This window comes from Vitis vinifera, chromosome 6 (assembly GCF_030704535.1).
Source record: "Vitis vinifera cultivar Pinot Noir 40024 chromosome 6, ASM3070453v1".
Classification (NCBI taxonomy): Eukaryota; Viridiplantae; Streptophyta; class Magnoliopsida; order Vitales; family Vitaceae; genus Vitis; species Vitis vinifera.
In genome coordinates this window covers 2,186,549-2,207,610 of record NC_081810.1, presented here as the reverse complement: position 1 = coordinate 2,207,610, position 21,062 = coordinate 2,186,549, and the positions used below count along the sequence as shown (strand labels likewise).

The 21,062-nt window shown below is 38.3% G+C and overlaps 1 protein-coding gene and 1 long non-coding RNA gene across 3 annotated transcripts; one reads left to right on the top strand and one right to left on the bottom strand.

Moving 5' to 3' along the window:
- The first annotated feature begins 389 nt into the window (after positions 1–389).
- LOC109122823 (uncharacterized) lies at positions 390–13,564 on the top strand. 2 transcript variants are annotated; one of them, XR_009465816.1, is made up of 4 exons: positions 390–775; positions 1,122–1,954; positions 10,235–10,602; positions 12,338–13,564. It is a non-coding gene; the product is annotated as an uncharacterized LOC109122823 (long non-coding RNA). The 2 variants fall into 2 exon arrangements; XR_002030347.2 differs by having other exon boundaries at positions 401–1,954.
- Positions 13,565–15,165: 1,601 nt separating this feature from the next.
- LOC100241571 (DNA damage-repair/toleration protein DRT100) lies at positions 15,166–16,596 on the bottom strand. The gene has a single exon (XM_002285517.5). It carries the CDS (start codon positions 16,444–16,446, stop codon positions 15,352–15,354), a length of 1,095 nt encoding a protein of 364 aa, XP_002285553.1. The 5' UTR covers positions 16,447–16,596; the 3' UTR covers positions 15,166–15,351.
- Between the last annotated feature and the right edge of the window lie 4,466 nt (positions 16,597–21,062).

Below are 21,062 nucleotides of genomic sequence, written 5' to 3'. Positions count from 1 at the left end.
TTGGTCAAACTAGTCAAACTATGCCTAAGAAGACGAGTCCAACTGCTTTGTCATCATATACTTAAAAATCAACAAAACTTCTTGTAGTTTATAGTAACCACGACAAGTTGACTTGATTGCTGACCTACACCTAAAAAATAGAGCCATGTTACTCTTATTTCCAAATACCCAAAAGTCGACAAAGCATGCAGAAAAGCTTATAGCAACCTACAACAATAGTAGAGCATTGGCATATATAAAGCCCTCACCATGCTACAATAGGGGGAGGGCTCTGGTATTTACAAAAGGCTCTTGTAAAAATTCTCAATAAGATCACCTCCCTACAAAAATTCCTTCTAAGTATTCACTAAGTGGAAGAATAAAATTCTCGGTTATTCATAATTTTAGCATCTTCATGTGGCATCCAAATTCCCTTTATTGTGGTTTTATTGGATAGTAAACGGGGATATGGGGAATTTCGTTAATTCATTCATATACATCGCTAATTAGAGATCGAAACATTTCATTACATTTTGTTGTTTACATTAGAACGTTATGTTTTACAACAGCAAACGACGCCGTTTCCACAACTTCACACCCTAAGCTCGCGCTCTCTGTATATGAATTGCTCCTCAAAATTGAAACTCGGCGTTCTTTTTTCATCGAACCTAGCCCTGGGATCGTGTTAGGCCTCTCATTTGTCTGCAACAATGGCCGAAAACTCTGACAAACGACGAAAAAAAGAAGCTGTCGCCGGACAGTACACCGCCGATCTCAGCAAACTCCGCCGTGGCCGGTACTCCAACTCGTCTTTTCCACTTTTGCTTTTTCATCTCTCCTGAATGGCATAGATTGGTCTTACTGAAAAATATTCGGTTTGTTTCTCGAGAAAAAGGGGAAAATGCTTAATGTAGGAGTAGCTTCCGTTATGAAGCAGTTTCCTTTGCTTTCTCGAGAACCAAACAGAGGGTTTGTGGAGAAGGGAAAGTCACTTTTTGGAAATACTTCTCTTGCAAGCATTTTTTTTTCCTCTCGAAAGTGGAATAGTGCCTCCAAAATGTACTGCATTTTCAATGCTTTGGAGAATGTGTTGTTCAATTGATTATAGTGCTTGTATTGGTAGTAATTTTGTGATCGTTTAGAAATTGATGGCCAAATCAGAGGAATGGGAGCGGTTTTACATTGAAAGAGATGTTTCATTCTTGCAAACTTTGTGGCGAAGAAACGAAAGGATGGATACATAAGGTCAATAGGAAGAGGTCATGGCATACTGATGATGATGAATTTGAAGGGGAAGAGGAAAATGTAAAGGAATTTGTTAAGAATTGTAAGAAAAAGTTCCAGTTCAAGTTCATGTGGAAGTGGAAGGGGAGGGAAAAATAGTAAGTCAACTCACTCTTACCATGAAAAGACCAAAGCAAGAAAGTCCTAATGCATATCATACATATACGGTGTTGCAAATTAGAAATGATGGTGAGATGAAGCAACTGACAATCAACAATTCCAACAAGAAAAAGGCAAGAGACTAGGTGTGCGCAAGTATATTGATGTGGATGTGTGATGCTGGAGTACCACTCGATGCAGTCACTTACCCTAGTTTTCAAGGCATGATTAATGCCATTGGGCAATATGGTGTAGGTGTGAAGCCCCCAACTTATTATGAGGTAAGGGTTCCTTTCCTGAGGAAAGAGGTGACTCTCACACAAAAATTAATGAACAGGCATGAGGAGGAATGGGCAAGAAATGGATGTTCCATAATGTTTGACGGGTGGACTGAGAAGAAAGAAAAAACTTTTGCAAAGTTTCTGGTAAATTGTTCCTGAGGCACCTTATTTATTGAATCAATTGTTGCTTCCTCAATTATCAAAACTGGTGAAAAAAATGTTTATACTGCTTGATAGCTGGGTGGAGCGTATTCGAGAAGCAAATGTGGTTCAAGTTATATCATATGGTCATTCAAGTTATGCATTGGTAGGTAAGTATTATTGTTTCTTTTAGTATTGCTTTACTTTTGTTTAAATATTATTATTGATTAGGTTATTACTTTATTTATAGTTTTATTAATTAAATTTTAATTACATTATTATAGGAAGCTTGTTGAAAGTGAAGTGATAAAATTTATACTGGACACCATGTGCTGCACATTGCTTAGACTTGATGTTGGAGGATATTGGAAAAATACCCAATATCTAGAGAACATTATGAAGGGCTATTGAAATGAATGGTTATATTTATAGTCATCCAGGACTGTTGAACATGATGAGATGCTTTATAGGACAAAAGGAATTGCTTAGGCACACTAAGACTTGGTATGCAGCAGCCTTTCTCACACTATCAAGTATATATAAACAAAAGAACAACTTCCAGAAAATGTTTGCTTCCAAAAATTAGACTAACAGTAAATCGACGAAGGAGAAGAAGGGTAAAAAGGTTCCCTCAAATTGTTTTAATGCCATCATTTTGGAATACAATTGATCATAGCCCACAAACAATCCATCAGTAGCATTGCGATATCCATCATTATGAATTGAACAGAAGCCATGGTAAGGGGGGGGAGAAGAGGGGGGAGCTGCTGGTTTGCAGTAGACTCTAAGACGTTTGAAATCTCTGTGGAGGTGTTTGGGAAGAAACAAAGGGGGATTATTGTGGAAAGAAGCAGAGGCTTCACTTCGTGGATCAGATTTGGGGAATCCAGTTTGGGCTGGCTGTTGGAGGGAGTGGAGACTAGCTGTAGGGGTGAGGGTGGGCAGAGGTTTGTTAAAAGGTGGGAGGATGGAGGTAGGAAGTTCAGACTAGAATGCTGAACAAATGATGCCGGTAGGTTTTTATTATGTTTTGTGGTTGACTCGGAAGCAAAGAGACATTGCTTGGTGTTCCCGGAAGGTAAAGGTTTTTTGGGAGGATGGGCCTTACTGGCTGAAAAACTTCGTTCAATAGGAATTTTGTCAACAGATGAGACTAGGGAAGCAGATTTATCCCAGAAGACTGAGAGCAAAGTTGGGGCTCCAAAGGGGAAGAAAGAGAAATCCTACGTTGAAGTAGTGAATACAAGAGAAGCTCCAAGAGAAAAAAGGCTAGGGGAGGCAGTGTGGATTCAATTGGGAGAAGAAGATGTGATGAAAGGAAGGGAGTTTTTAGACCGCTGCTTGGTTGGGAGTTGGGGAGAGATGGGGGTTACGGATTCTGACTTGAGTGATATGGAAAAGTGGGGAAAACATCATTGGAAACTCCAAGGAGAAATGAGGATAGCAAGGATGGGGGGCTCTTGTTTTCTAATTGTGTTTGAGTTAAAAGCAGAGGCAAATAATGTGTTACAACGAGGCTTCCGGCGCTTTAAGGAATCGATTATACATCTGGAAAGATGGGACCCAAGTGTGGGATGTTCTCAGAGGCGCGAACAAGTTAAGGAAGTCTGGGTGAGAGTGAGGGGATTACCACTGCATTTTTGGAGTCGGGAAGTGTTTAAAAAGATTGGAGACTGTTGTGGGGGATTTATTGCAGTGGATGAAAGTACCGGTGCAATGAAGGAGCTACAATGGGCCAGAATATTGGTGAAATTGGAGGGGATAGGAGGGTCAAGCTCTCTGCAAGTGGTAATCGGCACTACCTGTTACGCTATTCAACTTTGGTGGGAGATGTTGCCAAGGGTGACTGAGGTGATTCCAGCTGGCAGTTCTGGGACGGGGAAGAAGATGGAGGTTAGGGAAGAAGAAGGGGGGAAGACACGCGTCGAGTGTGCGGTGGAAATGGTGCAAGCAAAAAGACAACCTGCAAAGATGGCAGTGCCGTCTGAAGATGGAGAAAGTAGCTGCAGACCAGCCTTGGAGGCTACTTCTTCTGCCATGATACAGACAAGAGGGGCAGTGGCAGAGAGGCAGAAGGATGGTGGGGAGTATTTGCAAAAAGATGGGCCTGCAATCAAAGCTAATGGTAGGTCGGGCTGGGTCCTAGATTCAGAAGTGGAGAGGAGGCCCAGTGAGGAGATCCCGGTGGCCATTAAAGAAGTTAGTGGGCTGGATCTCTTAGGCCCACTTTCAAAAGTGATAAAGCCAAAAGCCCAGAAGGGGCCAACTGAGGAGGACCGATTTGAGGTATGTGGGCCGCCCCTTTTAGGCCCAATACCAAATACTTCTGCAAGAGAAATGGGCCGCCCCCAGTTGGCTCCACATAAGGGCTCAGCTGGGATCGAGCATCCCATATCTTATACTGCAGACCCCGCTGGTGTTAGGGCTCGCGAGGCTTGCCGGGAGGAGGCATATGGGTGGCTTGACGGGGTCTTGGTCGGCGCCTTTCAGGGCTCGTCTTTCCCGGGTTGTAACTTCAAAGAGCTTACCGACGAAGCTCTAAAGGAGGAGGTGGCCAGGTACACATCTTCTTGTCCTTGGGACGTTTTTTCGTTTGGGGAGCGGGTTCTCTATTCTTCTTCTTCTCGTTCTGGGTGGGATGGGATGATTGTCGATCCAATTGGGGGCAGTGATTTTGGGGGAATAGGCATGGACCCTCTAAGGATGATTATGGCGGATGGAAGGGAGGCAGAGGTCCTAGGGTCGCCGGGGATGGCTCTCGGGACTGTTGGAAAGGAGGTAGAGAAAGTGGTGGGATGGGATATTACGGAAGAGAGAAACGAAGTGGGTGAGCAGTGTTGGCAGTCCAGTTGCTTGGCTAGGTTTAGCCGATGCCTCGGGATGCCGACGGAGGGCTTTGAAGGAGAGATTCTGCTCCTGCTCAAAAGAATGAAAGAAAGAAAACTTCAGAAGGGGAACCTGGTTGGTAGGAAAAAGAGAAAAATAGAATCCTCCAAATTCGAAAGGGAATTGAGGAAGTTGGAATGGACCGTGAATTACATTGGAGGAGAAGGGGGGGGGGGGGGGGAGTTCTTCCAATATTAAATGAAGATCCGAATTCTATCTTGGAATGTTAGAGGGGCAAATAACTGTGACAAGAGAAAGGTGATTAAAGCCTTGATTAAGAAGAATAAGGTAGACTTGGTCTGTCTGCAGGAAACAAAAATACAGGAGATGACAAGAGGGATTATTCGGAGTATAGGGGTGGGAAGATTCCTAGATTGGGGAACTGTGGACTCAAGGGGTTCAACGGGCGGCATAGTGGTGTTTTGGGATAATAGGGTGCTGGAGATGATCAAGCTAGAAAAGGGAGAATGTTCAATATCCTGCCATTTTAAAAATTGTGAGGATGGCTTTACGTGGACCTTCACAGGGGTTTATGGTCCGACTAAGAGGAGAGAGAGGGAAAGTCTCTGGAATGAGCTGGGGGCCATCCATGGCCTTTGGAATGGGTCGTGGTGTGTTGCTGGGGATTTTAATGCTATTCTAAGTCCTGAAGAGCGCAGTAGAGGAGGGAGCTTTAATTCAGATATGAGAAGATTCGCAGATGTAATAGAAGAATTACAGTTAAAGGACTTACCCCTGTTTGGGGGTCCGTTCACCTGGAGTGGAGGGGCGAACAACCAGACCCTGTTAAGATTAGATAGATTCCTGGTCAATGAGGGGTGGGATTGCCGTTTTAGCCATTCAAGGCAAAGCGTTCTACCGAGACCAGTGTCAGACCACTTCCCAATTCTGTTAGAAGGAGGGGGCTTGAGAAATGGTCCATCCTCTTTCAGATTTGAGAACATGTGGCTTAAGGTGGAGGGGTTTAAGGATCTATTGAAAGTCTGGTGGGAAGGGGAAAATTTTAATGGTACTGCAAGCTTTGTTTTGGCTGAAAAACTAAAGGTGGTGAAGACTAAACTGAAGGAGTGGAACAGAGACGTTTTTGGCAGGGTGGAGTATAGGAAAAATGTTGCTTTGGACCAGATGCAGTTCTGGGATGAAAAGGAGAAGACAAACCGATTGACATTGGAAGAGATGGAGGCTAGAAGAGAGGCGAGGGAAGAATACAAAAAATGGGTTCTTTTAGAAGAGGTTACTTGGAGACAAAAATCTAGGGAAGTGTGGTTGAAAGAAGGGGACAGAAATACGAGCTTTTTCCACAGGATGGCCAATGCTCACAGGAGAAGAAACAACATGGAACGAATAAGAATTAATGGTGTGTGGAAGTCGGAGGAGAATGGGATGAGTGCCTTTAGAACCCTGCTGTCCAATCCGGGGGAATGGCGCCCTTCTTTGGCTGGACTGCAGTGTGAACAGCTACAGAACCTGGATGCTGATGCTTTAGAGGTGCCGTTCACGGAAGAAGAGGTACATGGTGCGCTAGAAGGCTGTAGTGGGGACAAAGCCCCGGGTCCTGATGGATTTACAATGTCTTTTTGGCAGTTTGCGTGGGATTTTGTGAAGGAAGATGTGTTGAGATTCTTTAGGGAGTTTCATAAACATGGTAAATTTGTTAAGGGGCTAAACACTACTTTTTTGGTTTTAATCCCAAAAAAAATGGGGGCTGAGGATTTGAGGGATTTCAGGCCCATAAGTTTAGTGGGAAGCCTATACAAGTGGTTAGCTAAGGTCTTAGCCAATAGACTTAAAAGAGCGGTTGGAAAGGTGGTTTCTAAGGCTCAAGGGGCTTTTGTGGAGGGAAGACAAATTCTAGACGCGGTGTTAATAGCTAATGAAGCCATTGACTCGATTCTAAAGAACAATGAAAATGGGATCTTGTGCAAACTTGACATAGAGAAGGCATATGACAATGTGGATTGGTCCTTTCTTCTTACAGTAATGAAGAAAATGGGTTTTGGGGAGAATTGGTTAGGGTGGTGCATATCCACTGCAAGTTTCTCTGTGTTGATCAATGGAACGCCTAAGAGTTTTTTCCAAAGCTCAAGGGGCTTAAGGCAAGGTGATCCTCTCTCGCCTTATCTATTTGTGATTGCCATGGAGGTTTTCAGCTCGTTCCTTAAAAGGGCTGTGGACAATGGTTATATTTCGGGTTGTCAGGTGAAGGGAAGGAATGAAGGCGGGACTCAGATTTCACACTTGTTGTTTGCCGATGACACTTTGGTGTTTTGCCAAGCCTCCCAAGATCAGCTGACTTACCTAAGTTGGCTGCTAATGTGGTTTGAGGCCGCTTCGGGAATGAGAATTAATTTGGACAAGAGTGAACTCATTCCAGTAGGGAGGGTAGTGGATATTGACGACCTTGCCTTGGACTTTGGATGTAAAGTGGGTAGTCTCCCGTCCACTTATTTGGGTCTTCCATTGGGTGCTCCGTTTAAGTCAGTGGCAGTGTGGGATGGAGTGGAAGAGCGGTTCCGCAAAAGATTGACTATGTGGAAAAGACAATACTTATCCAAGGGAGGAAGAGCAACCTTGATCCGAAGTACTTTGTCAAACCTTCCCATTTACTATATGTCTGTTCTGAGATTACCAAGTTCAGTTAGAAGAAGACTAGAACAAATCCAAAGGGATTTTCTTTGGGGCGGTGGCAGTTTGGAGCGAAAACCACATTTAGTAAGATGGAAGGTGGTGTGTTTAAGCAAGAAGAAAGGGGGTTTAGGGATCAAATGCCTTTCCATTCTCAATAAGGTACTCCTTTCTAAATGGAATTGGCGTTTTGCAAACGAGAGAGAGGCTTTGTGGAATCAAGTGATTAGAGGGAAGTATGGGGAAGATAGAGGGGGTTGGTGCACTCGGGAAGTGAGAGAGGCACATGGAGTGGGGCTCTGGAAAGGAATAAGAATGGACTGGGACTTGGTGGGTGCGCGGATTTCTTTTAGTGTTGGCAATGGAAGGAGGGTGAGTTTTTGGAGGGATAGATGGTGTGGGGATGCCCCTCTGTGCGAGTCATTTCCTTCCCTCTATGCCTTATCGATTGAAAAGGAAGCTTGGGTGGCGGATGTTTGGGATCCCTTGGTGCAAGGGGGAAGGGGGGGTTGGAACCCTTGTTTTTCAAGAGCCCTAAACGATTGGGAGGTGGAGGAGGCAGAATTATTTTTGGGGTGTCTTCACGGGAAGAGAGTCCTTGGAGACGTAGATGATAAGGCTGTTTGGACTGAAACAAAGAGTGGCATTTTCTCGGCTAAGTCCCTTTACCTTGCCCTAGAAGCGGACTGCCCTAGTTCTTTCCCATCTAGCTGTATTTGGAAGGTGTGGGTACAACCCAAAATCAGTTTTTTTGCGTGGGAGGCCGCATGGGGTAAGGCGCTTACCCTAGATCTTGTTCAGAGAAGAGGATGGTCATTGGAAAATAGATGTTACATGTGTATTGAAAAGGAGGAGACCATAGATCATCTGCTTCTTCATTGCTCAAAAACAAGGATCTTATGGGAGTTGCTTTTTTCTTTGTTTGGGGTGTCTTGGGTGTTGCCGTGTTCAGTTAGAGAGACTTTGCTTAGTTGGCAGACTTCTTCTGTGGGCAAGAAACACAGGAAAGTGTGGAAAGCGGCTCCCCTGCATATTTTTTGGACGGTTTGGAAGGCGAGAAATCGATTAGCCTTCAAGGATGATGAAATATCAATACAGAGGTTGAAATATTCATTTTTATGCTCGCTTTAGTCTGAGGCAAAGCTGTTTATAGTAGAATGCCCTCAAACTTTGGTGAATTTTATAGATTGGTTGGGATCATTGTAAGGTTTTGGGTCTTTTGGTTGGTGGGTCTCTTTTGTCTTTGGCCTCTTTTGGTGGTGGGTGTATAGGTTTGTATACCTTACATAGGTTGTATACCTTGAGTCGCTCTTTTGGCGTCTCTTTATAAATGAATTTTCTTTACTTATCAAAAAAAAAAAGATAGCCTTAAGGTAACAGGTGTTCTTGCTGATCTTCTTCAAATGGTCAATGGTAAGAAAAAAAAAAACCCATGGGATACATTTACAAGGCCATTGCAAAGAGTTTTAATGACAATAAATATAAATATAAAGAGATCTTTGAAATCATTGATCGGAGGTGGGAAATTCAACTCCATCACCCTTTGCATGCAGCTGGGTACTTCTTGAACCCAGGATTTTTTTTATGCAAACCCCCCAATCATTGAGCAAGATGAAAAGATTATGAGGGGTCTACAAAAATGCATAGAAAGGTTGGTTCCTAACATTTCCAAGCAATGAGCAATTAAGGAAAGAGTTTCTTTTGTATAAGAGAGCTCAAGGCCTTTTCGGGATAGACTTGGCTATCAAAACAAGAGAGACAAAAATACCAGGTTAATTATTTTCTTTACTCGTTTAGGCCCTTTAAATTGTCATATTTGATATGGAATCCCTGTTTTTCAAGAGCCCTAAATGATTGGGAGGTGGAGGAGGCGGAAAGATTTTTGGAGCATCTTCACGGGAAGAGAGTGCTTGGAGATGTGGACGATATGGTGGTTTGGACCGAAACAAAGAGTGGCAAGTTCTCGGCCAAGTCTTTCTACCTTGCTCTAGAAGCGGACTGCCCTTATTTGTTTCCTTCTAGCTGTATTTGGAATGTGTGGGTACAACCCAAAATTTGTTTCTTTGCATGGGAGGCTACGTGGGGTAAAGCCTTAACCCTAGATCTTGTTCAAAAAAGAGGATGGGCCTTGGTAAATAGATGTTTTATGTGTCTTGAGAATGAGGAGACCATAGACCATAGACCATCTTCTTCTTCACTATTCAAAAACAAGGGTCCTATAGGAGTTACTCTTTACTTTGTTTGAGGTGTCTTGGGTGCTGCCCTCTTCAGTTAGAGAGACTCTCCTTAACTGGCATGGTTCCTTTGTGGGCAAAAAGCCTAGGAGGGTGTGGAGAGCTGCTCCTCTTTATATATTTTGGACGGTTTGGAAGGCGAGAAATAGATTGGCTTTCAAGGATGATGTGTTGTCAATCTAGAGTTTGAAATACTCTCTTGTTTATTCTCTTTGGTCTGAGGTTAAGTTGTTTATAGTTGAATGTCCTCTAACTATGGTTAATTTTATTGATTGGTTGGTATCCTATTAAGGTTGTTTTTTGGGCCAATTGGATGTTTTTCTCCTTTTTCTTTTTCATTGGCCTTTTTGGTGGTGGGTGTATAGGTTTGTATACCTTGAGTCGCTTTTTTGGCGTCTCTTTTTATATGAAATTTTCTTTACTTATCAAATAAAATAAAATTGTCATATTTGATATGACTAGATAAAATGTTTCTTTAACTAATAATTATTAATATTTGACTGATGGGGTGCATATGGATGCTCTGCTCCAAATTTGCAATGATTTGCTATAAAAGCTCTCAGCTTTGTAGCAGATCTCACTCTGAATGCAATCCAAGTATCTTTGAACAAGCAAGTTAGAAAAAGGGAAAAAAATCTTGCTTGAGATTGTAATTCTTAGCTTTTCATGTTCATCAGTTAACGAGTTGTGTATGAATTCTTGTAGGTTTATAGCAAAAAGAGAAACAAGCTAGCACAAGATTGTCTGAATGATTTGGTGTTCATAAAAAACAATCAAGCCTTCAGGAGATGATATAATGGGCGTAACACCAATGACCCACTTTCCTTGAGAGAAATAGATGAAAACAATGAATGGTTGGTTGGGAGGATGGATGATGAAGTGCCTGAAGAATGTGAAGATGAATTTGTCTTTGAGGATGATACTTAGACATGTAATCGTGTCACTACAGCTGTGGCCAAATTTGATACTGGAATTCAATCAAGATTAGCACTAAATCCAGATGATGAAGAAGCCGGCCGCCAGTTTGGAGGAGATAGAAGGGGAAGATGATGAAGGCTGTGAATCATATACAGGTGAAGAAGATGATGATGGTTTTATGTTTGTTGATGATGATATTTTTACTTTCAAGTTTTGCTGCCCTTTTAACTTTTTAATGCATGGAGATTTTTCATGTTTGGAATCTATATATTGTTGTATTACTAGTTACTTTCTTATGTCTTGTGCAATAGTGCTTCAATTCCGATGAGTTTTTGTGATAAAATGTGACAAGCATGCTAAATTCTATATGACTGCATTCACTGATACATTGAAATGAACACATTATACATTTAGTTGCCTCTTCACTGGGGAGCAGTCCTTGCATCCAGGCTCCAGGGCTCCTTTGTGCCTCAATGTGCTTGGTGCCTTGGATAACCATGACTTTGGTAAATAAAAATGAGGAGTTTTTCATATTTAAAATACAGGAAGACCTGTAATCAGCTCAAGCTATTCTCACAAGATGGTTGAATTCCAAGAATTGGAAATTCAAGATCAAATCCAATTTGTGCCACGAAATGTAGTCTTACCATTTACCTTTCATCGAAATTTTCTCACCAACCTACTAATGATGTGCTTTCATATCTTTTCATTGGCTGTTCGACTTGATGTGATTGTCTCTCATCTCTAAGAACAGGTTTTTCATGTTTTATTCTGTATGAATATCTGAAAATCTGCATGTGTTTGGACTAGGTTGTTAACCAAATGGGCCTAGAGTTAATTGAAATTATTTTTATTCAATTCTTATCTTCCCACTTGATGTTTGCATTGGTTGATAGGTTCTTATTTATACTTCTATGATTCTTTGTTAAGCTTTATATTACAATAGTTCATATTCCAACACTTTTGAGAGGGTATTTTTACATTCAAATCTTACTAGGTCAGGAGAGAAAAGTCATAAATTGCATATACAACCTTAGATTCTCTTTAAATATCAAATGCTTCAAATTCAGGGTTACTGTAGACTCACATGTAAGTGATGTTTCCTTTAAACTTGGAATGTTTGTAGTTCTTAATTATAATCCTTGTCCCAAGATGATAAAAATATTGTAGAAGCTCAAAACTAGTTGCCATTGGTGAAATAGAAGGTCCACAGGAAAGGTAGATGCAAAACTCTGAATGAGCTCATCTGGAACCACCTTGGGATTGAACATGTGCTGTGGAGAATCTGTTTCAGAATTCCTTCCTGAAGATGCCCAGGAGGAGCTCTTTGGTAACTTTCTATACCATATTTGCTGTAGGGGTGAAAGAGAAAAATCAAGAGAACTGGTTATGCTCTTAGATTTTCAGGAGAATTTGACATGTAAGCAGAAGTCAGTGAAATAGATGTAACTTGGGTTGGAATTCAATCTCAATGATTTTTATTGCCGTGGATAATTTCTACTTCTAATTATATCACATTTTCCTGTGTGTATGTAGTGATGGTTTGTCACATGGAACTGCCATCTTTAGATGTTTCGAATCTTTGGATTTATAAAGTTTTCTTGTACAAAAGATGCAAATGATGACAAAACCCCTGTATAATGCGATGGTTTAATTATGGAATCTGTTGTTGTTGTTGGTCTTTCATGATCAGAGCTTAACCATTTGATCTGATAAAAAACATGCTCTCTTTCTTCTAATTTTTTCTTTTTACTCACTTAATGCCAAACTTGACTCCAGGGGATGAATTTCAAGTGCTACTTTGGTTTCTTTCAGTCCCTACTTGTGTGCTTTTCTTTTCAGCCCCCTGTCGGTTGGCTTCTTTCTCTCACTGATGGATTTCAATTTCAGGTATGGTAAATCCCTGAGCTTGAGTGCCACTGAAATTTTTGCAATCAATCATACCCTTGGCAGTTTGAATTCATCAGTACTGAACCTGGGACCAGTCTTATGCAGTTTGAAATGGGTGAGTTATGAGTTATGATTCTGGTGTTTCTTTCAGTGAGCTGTTTGATGCCTTCTTTTTTTTTGCTGTGTTCATTATTTGCAACATTGTTTGGAAAAGATCTTTTGGTATAACTCATCTTATAGTAGGGGCCTTTAACTTTACCCTTTTTTTTTTTTTTTGAGTTATGCACATGAGACACCAGTACAGTTGATCTTATGATATTGTCCCAAATGTCCCCTTCTTTTGCAAATGGGTAAAACTTGTTTGAGCCTTTTTCTTCTGAACCACTGAGTTTGCGGTTTCACTATTTCTTTGAAGAACAGGTTTGGTTGTATTACTGTGCTCCATGTTTGCCAATAGAAGTGAAAGAAGAATTTCCAAAATTTATCTTGGAAAAACATTTTCAAGGTCACATGTTTTTTAAATGTTCAAAGAGTCGGTAGAGTTGATCTTTTAATATTGTCCACACATGTCCCTTCTTCTTTTGCAAATGGGTAAAACTTATTTGAGCTTTTTCTTCTGAACAACTGAGTTTGCGGTCTGGCTATCTCTTTCAAGAACATGTTTGGTTGTGTTACTCTTCTCCCTGTTTGCCAACAGAAAAACTGAGAGAAGAATTTCCAAAATTTATCTTTGAAAAACATTTTCGAAGTGATATATTTTTTAAAATGTTTGAAGAGTCCTGATATAGGTACCCATCAGAAAGTGAGATCAATCAGAACATGTCATATCTATAATTTAATCTTAGTGCTTGATACCCCATTTATGTCTCATTGATTATTATTGATATGTAAAATTGGTCCAATTCTTTTCAATTTTGATTTGATCCATGGTCTTATTTTCCTTTATTAAATGATCTAGATTTTAAAGAAAAATCTGTGATTCAAACTTGTTTATTTGTTTTCCTAATCACATGATTGTGATGGTAAAATGAGTGGTGTGATGTGGGAGGTGTTGTTGCTTTGAAAGTGGAGCGATGATGAGTCAAAATCAGAACAGTTCATCACGTGTGCTGCCTTCCCAGGTTTAGAGTTGGCACAGGCAGAGTAGGGATTTGGGACCATGAACCTGCAACAATCAAACACTAATAATATAAAACCAACTGTATCCATTAATGTTCTTTGCCATCACTCATGACTTTCATCATTTCTCTTCATCTCTCCTATTATTGCTTCTGCTTTGACTTGGAAGGTCCCACTAATTTGTTGTTCTATGACATTTTACACTACCAACTACTCTCAAAGTTTAAATTTAAAGTTTCACCCACTCATATCCCAAAAATACAAAAAGAAAGAAATTCTTTGATCAAACTACTAAAATAGAATGGGCTAGAAATCCGAGCGGACTCACTTTGTATTGAAAAGCTAGGACTTTGTGATTTTTATGGAGCTAATTCAATAAAACAAAAAAATTATAAATCTCTAAAATATTACTTTCCGAGCTATTTTATCATATTTTATTATTATAGGTCTCTTGAATTTTTTTCTTTTCCTATTCTTTTGATTTGTATAATGTGATTTGATTATTATATTGTTTTCTTTATCATTGATTGGAATTATCTTGTTAAGACCCTGTGAATTGATTGAAACCTTAGATTCATATTAAAACAAAGATGATTCAGTAAAATCTTCAAATTAAACCCAAAAGACTTCTTGAGTAAGAATCTGATCATCACTTAAAAATTTTGTTTGGAATGCGATTACTTAAAGGCTTTTGTAGTGCTTATTACTTATTTTAGTACTTGATTGAAATCATATTTGATGTAGTGTTGAGAAGTAACATCTTGCTCAAATTAATTTTGGAACTTGTTTGGGTGACATCGTTGAAAATGTGGCTTGAAAAAAAATTATTTAAATCCTTATATTAAAAGAAAATATAAGCTAAATGAATTTTAAAAACATGTAAAATAATTTATTGTATTTTTTTCTTCTTAAATTATTTGGAAACAGATCTAGCCTTTTAAGTTCAGACAAATCATGGAGTTAATTAAAAGTAAAGAAAATCAATAGTGGCCCAAGAGTGTTGGGTGGTGAGGAGGACCATTTCTCACCATTGACTCCAACTCCACACACGATGTATAAGTCCCACCTTGTGATAGACTCCTCTTTAATGGTGGTACTTCTCAACTCTATAACAAAGCTTGAAGTCGGCAGTGGTGTTATCAATCGAGTGATTTGATGATCGTAACACATCAAAACAGCCAAATCTAAAGACGGGAATCAAAGTCATTAAGAACTTAATTTAAGAACCAAAAAGGGGGAAATTTCATTACATGAAGACACTAGTAAAATTAATATGTGTGTTGCACTTTAGGACCACTCATGGGTCTGTCGCTTGTCACCAATTATTGTTCAATCTTCGCATGCCCATTGTGGGGCTCCCATGCATTTGCAAATTACGTGCATGCATGGAATTCACTTTTATTTACTTTAGGGTATTTCTTAATCACCCGCCCCTAATCATTAATTTCAATGGAAGCGATGAGGTAATCGAAAACCAAATCAAGAAAATAGATTTAAAAAAATTAACCTTTATAGTTGTTGAATCGATTGAGTTTGATCGAATTTACTGCTTTTTCGATTTTCACTCACACCGGTTTTTGATATGAAGAAATTTTTGTCTATTTTACTATAGATCCATCTTTTTTTTCTATCAAAATTTTCTGGCAAACAATCTTACTTTTCATTCATGTACAATATTATCAGCCAAATATGTAAAAAATAAAATAAAATAAAAGGTAAATCTCCCGAATAGACAAATTTATTGAATAGAAAACATAAGGAAAACTGAAAATATTGACAATATTTAAAACTATTCAGTACATACCGTTGGCATTTTGGCCAAACCATTTACTACTCACCAAACTCATTACTATTCCAATATCCAGTTTTTTCTTTTTTCTTTTTTCTTTTTCCACTCAGCATGCCCTCAGTGGCTTCCCACACAAGCAATCGTTGTACACAAACGACGACGCTTCCAGGTGGTCGAACGGAGACCCCCCCGGAATCCTCCCGCACAGGTGGTTGTGGCTCAGGTCCAAGTGCCCGATATACGCCGCCCCCGCCATCGATTTCGGTATCGGACCTCTCAGTTTATTATATGACAAATCTAAAGATGTGAAGTACGATCCCTGCCCGAAAGCATCCGGTATTTCGCCATCCAGAGCATTCCGGCTCAAGTTCAGTATGCTCACCGCCGAGTTAATTAGAGTTATCGGTATTTGACCCGAGATTAGGTTTCCGTCCAGGTTTAGTGTTGAGAGAACCGCCATTTTGCCCAGTGATGCCGGTATTTGACCTGAGAACCGGTTCAGAGAGAGATCCAAATCGGCTAACCGGTATATGTTGGAGATTGAGCTCGGAATCGTGCCGCTGAACTGGTTCCGGCTCAGTAAGGCGCGACTCAGCATTCCGAGTCTGCCGAAGTCGCGCGGAAGCTCGCCGGAGATTCGGTTGTTTCGGAGATCCAAGTGCGTTAAAGTGGATATCCTGGTGAGCGACGATGGGATTGTTGCGGAGATGAGGTTGTCGGCTACGTTCAGCACTGTCAGCCTCTGGAGTCTCCCGATGCCAGCTGGAATCGGACCGGAGAGCTTGTTCCCGATCAGGTCCAAGATTCGGAGGAACGGCAGCGACGTAATGCAAGTAGGAATCTCGCCGGAGATGCCTTTCCAATCGGCGATAATGATGCTGGAGAGCCGCCTCAGTTTACAGATCGCCGGCGAGATAGTCCCTGTCATGTAACCAGTCCGGCCGGCCCGCTCGAAGATCGGGTCCTCTGACTCGCCGCGGAGGTTGATGTCGGCGACTCGGCGAGTCTCCGGGTCGCAACTCACTCCATACCAGTTGTGGCAACAGTCATAGCCACTCCACGAGTTGAAAATACCAAGGTAAGGCTCGTGGAGGGCTGACCTGAAGGCGAGCAGCGCCTCTCGGTCAGTCGGTGGGCAAGATGCAACGGTAACAGCGCCGGCGAGCACGACGGTGGCGATGATGAAGAGCTTCAGAGCCATGCCTTTGTGTACTACTACTTACTGTGTACAGTTTTGAATTTTCTTACTATAATTTCTCTCTCTCTAGAGTCTAGAGCGAGTGACGCATCGTCCTTTGCATTGGGGAATGAAGCATGGCGACTGGGCACGTTTTAATATAGGGGCGATGTTTTTATTGTTTGGACAATTCTGCCCTTGACGTGGTTTTCAACTGTTGACGTAGGGCTCACCTGGGGAGGGGATAAGCTTGGCAATAAATGCGGCGACGGTCTCACCAGCGCTGCCACGTGGCTAATTTTTGGTCCAGGTTCTAGGTATGGAGCTGCCCTTCCACTTTATGTGAAAAATTATTGTTTCTGCATGACAGCAAATTAATAAGAAAACAATAAATAAAATCATTATCGAAGAAATGATAGCACATGGAGAATTAAGTCATCTCAAGCCCCTGTTTTGTTGGATAATGGGCCAAAATTATGGATAAATTTTGATATGCCAGTCATTTTCCTTGTATTAATACGTGATATTTTTTGTAAGTACAAATACCATGGAGTAAAAAAAAATCCCAGATGTGGAAACCTAGAAGAAGGTCACTAGGTGGGGTGGCGGGGTAATAAAATTACAAGATAGTGGTAAAATTTACCTACAAATAGAAGAAGGTGGGGGGTCGTGGGGGAAATTAATTGCTGGTAGTACAAACATGTCTTTAGGATTGCAAAATTAATGTCCTTCGAGTATATTCATCATTCCAACCTTGAATGCAGTTAGTATTGCTTGGTTTACATATGACTTTGGCTCTCTACATTCAATAAATTCATACACTTAGGTGTGTTCTTCCATTCCCTTTTTTTTTTTTTTTATTGTGAGTGTCATTTTACATATTTTAAGCATCATATATAATTGAAATATTTATTCATATTTTGAGTATAATTGAATAAATATTTCATTAATTACCATAATTATTGCAAAGCATAAGTAAATACCTCACTTTGGCATATCTTATTATAATTTTAACTTAGAACCAATAATTTTAACATGGTACACTTATTACCAAATAATATTTTTTTCCCAAGTCGTATTCTAAATATATTACCGATCATAGCATCATTGTTATCTCATGAATTGGATTTGAACTAACATCTCAGCACTTTGATCTTATTTGTTTATAATTTGATTTCATATGTTTTTACCTTTATTCAACGATGGTATATATTTAAATTTTTTATTTTCTTATCTATTCTTTTTTATCCTTTATTCCTTTTGTATTGTTTATCTACTTTGAGCTTGGATGGAATAGTTTAGGAAACTTGCCAAATTATTTTTATCAAAGAAAAAGTATAATTGATTAAATTTGTTTATAAAAGTTAGAAAAAAATGGAGGAGAGTAAAGGTATGAAAATGGAGGGCCAATAGTAGTAAGAAAAACCAATAATTCAGACAATAAAAGCAGGAAAAAGATGGGTTGGGATATAGGATAGAGGTCCATCTCTCTGAGATATAGGTCCACAGATTGTGACTATAGTACTCCAAAATGTTCAGACGTGTGCCCGAATCTCTGCTTCCCACACACAGTTGGGTGATTCAGGAAGTGGTCTATTTCCTATTGAATGCAAATGGAGCCATTTTGTCCATTCATTGAGAAAGTAGTGATCTGGATTCTCATCTTTCCCTGGAAACTGGTCCACATAAATGGAGTCAGGACAAGCCATCATATGTCATTGTTCTCAGGATTTCAAACATAGTGAATTGCAAAATCTTCAGGCCCATGCATTCTTTCCCTGATCTCTTTGGCTGTGCTGGATCTTTGGCTGCCACCCATTCTTCATGTAAATTCCATTGGAATACGTACAGTAACAACTATGAAAAACCTTCCTAAAATCTCGATCAACATGGATATTTTTGGGTTTAAACTCGATCGTCCTTCACAATTTTAAAACATGTCCATATTATTAAGAAGTTTCCACTATATATATAATGTTAAAAACTTCTTCCTAAATAGGTGTGAGTACATATCACAATCTATTAAGCAGTGAAGTGGAGAAATACCTAACACTACATATAATGGATTTGTTTTAATTGAGTAAATATGTTTTTAAGTCCTCGGGGCTCATTAGGTTTGTACGATATTTATATGAAAGGAACAAATCATTACAATGTATGATACCTCACTTTAGTTGAAGAAAAAAACTCATGACATTATATATCTAATGAAGTCATTTTAATTATATAAATGTGTTTTAAAACCTTAAAAACCTATTAAACTTAGCGCGAATAATTTCTACATGGGAACTGATGGGACTTTTAGTAAAAAGTATTCTAAGAGACCCCATAATCATGTAAAATACAACGAGAACATTTTGTTTTATTTGTATAGAGAATGATTGGGATATTTTACATCAATTAAAAAAAGAAGTTTTTAATATTAGATGTGTTAGTTTCCCATAATTAATTAGATGCATTTCAAAACTTTGAGTCTATTGGATTCAAAATGAATAATATTTATCCGAAAAGTTTGATTTTAATACTCAACATCAAACCAATGGAACCATGAACACCCCTACGATTTAAGTATTAAGTAATAATTAGATGTTTCAAGTAAGCAGACTTGATAATCTACTAGAAAACAAATTAAATGGGAATGAAACCAAAAAAAATAAAAAATAAAATCATTTCTCACCTTAAAATGGCTACTTAATGAAGCACTTTGATCTTAAAAATGTAAAAGAAACAAATAATAATAATGTTAATTAATTAATTAATTTGCCCATGTATGTGTCAAATTACAACTAGGATTTCTTGGATTCTTTCTACTCTCTACAAGAAAGTCATTTTCTAGTGAATCCCATCTTCAGGAGCCAACCAAGAAGGCGATTTGACCCTGACTTAAGTTCAAAACTTGACAAACAACCACACCACTTGATTTTTAAAAAAATAAAAATTGAAAACTATCATCCATCCAACAAACCCCAGCTATGGAGAGAGATTACAAGATCCAAACCGACAGAATTCGGATTGAATTTGGGAGAAAGAAAACGACTAAAGTGATGTGATTCTCAAAAGATTAGCCGATTAGGTCTCAGAACCAATAATGACAAACAAGACTTTGTTTATTATTTGTTGTATTTGGAAAGAGAAAATGATTAAAAATGGGGTAAAATTTAACCAAGATGTAGACTAACAGCTGGCATGCAAAAAGGGAATGAATTGAAAGCTTATGATAAACCAAAATGATGAAGACATTTGTTTCTTCAATACTATGAATTGCATTAAACTTGTGATGCACGTGAAAGAGGGCTTTAACAGCTATTTTTCGGATACTTCCAAAAACTAAAATGACTTTTGGGTTCTACTTTTCAAATATACTTTAAGAAGAAGAGACATTTCACCCTCGTAAAGTGTTCTTTTTGGAAAAAATGAGGTAAGATATTTTTTTCAAGCCTAAAAGTCAAAATATATTAAGAAATTGAATATGTAATAAATACCAATATCAAATTGTTTTAGGTGTATTTTAGATCAATGAATATATAACAACAAAGAAAACTATAATAAAAAATAATAAAAATAAAAGAGAGAGAAAAAAAAAACAAATTTAGGGGTTATCGGGTAAAATTTAATATTTATTACTTAATAATTTAAGTTAAATTATATTTAAGTTTTTAACTTTAAACTTATTATTTAATTATTGTTTTAAGTATTAAGGTGGTTAGATAAAATTAATTTAAAATTTATTTTAAAATATTAAATTGATATTTTTTTTTTCATAAATTATAAATAGAATAAAGGAGTTTAAGTAGCAATGAAGGTGGTGGAATAATAAAAGAGATTATGAAAGTAATTAAAGTAAATAAGGATTAAAAATGTAAAATGAAAATGTGGACTTAATAATATGTTAATTATTTTTACTTATTATTTAAAATTATTTTTTATTTCAAGTCATATTATTAAGTTATTTTACCAACTATACTTAATTTATTTAATAACTTAAGTTATTAAGTCATTTCAAATTATTAAATTAATTTACCAAACATCTGTTTAATCTCAAAGATCTTTTCATTCAAACAATATAAAAAAGTTAAAGTAAGAGGGAAAATATAAACCAAACCAATTTTCTTTTTCTTTTTTCCATTTAAAAGCACCAAATGGAATATAAAATAAATGTTAATATCAAATTATTTTGGTTGTGGTTTAGATGAGAAGAATTAAGAGAAAATCTACGGGAAAGGAAAATAACCTTTTTCCTAAAAAGAGTAACCCCGTGTTTCAATGTGAAAAGTAATTAAAAAATAACAATAATACTATTATTATTATTTTACATATGTTTTGATTCTTTTCTCTTCTATTTAAAATATCAAGAAATTTTAAAATATATAAATCTTTAAATAATTTATATTATATACAATTTTTTTTTTCTATAATTTCATCATAAATTAAACAAGTTTTTTCTTTTCACAATAATGTCTGTGATCCAAATTGATCCATAAGTATCACTTTTTCTTGAACCAAAATTGTAAAGCCTGGTAAAGCATTTTAAACTTAGTAAAAAAGAGATACTTTAAATAAATAAATAAATCAATCAAACCCACTTCCACGTGTAGCTTGTTAATATTTATTTATAATTTTTTATTATTAAAACAAGAAAT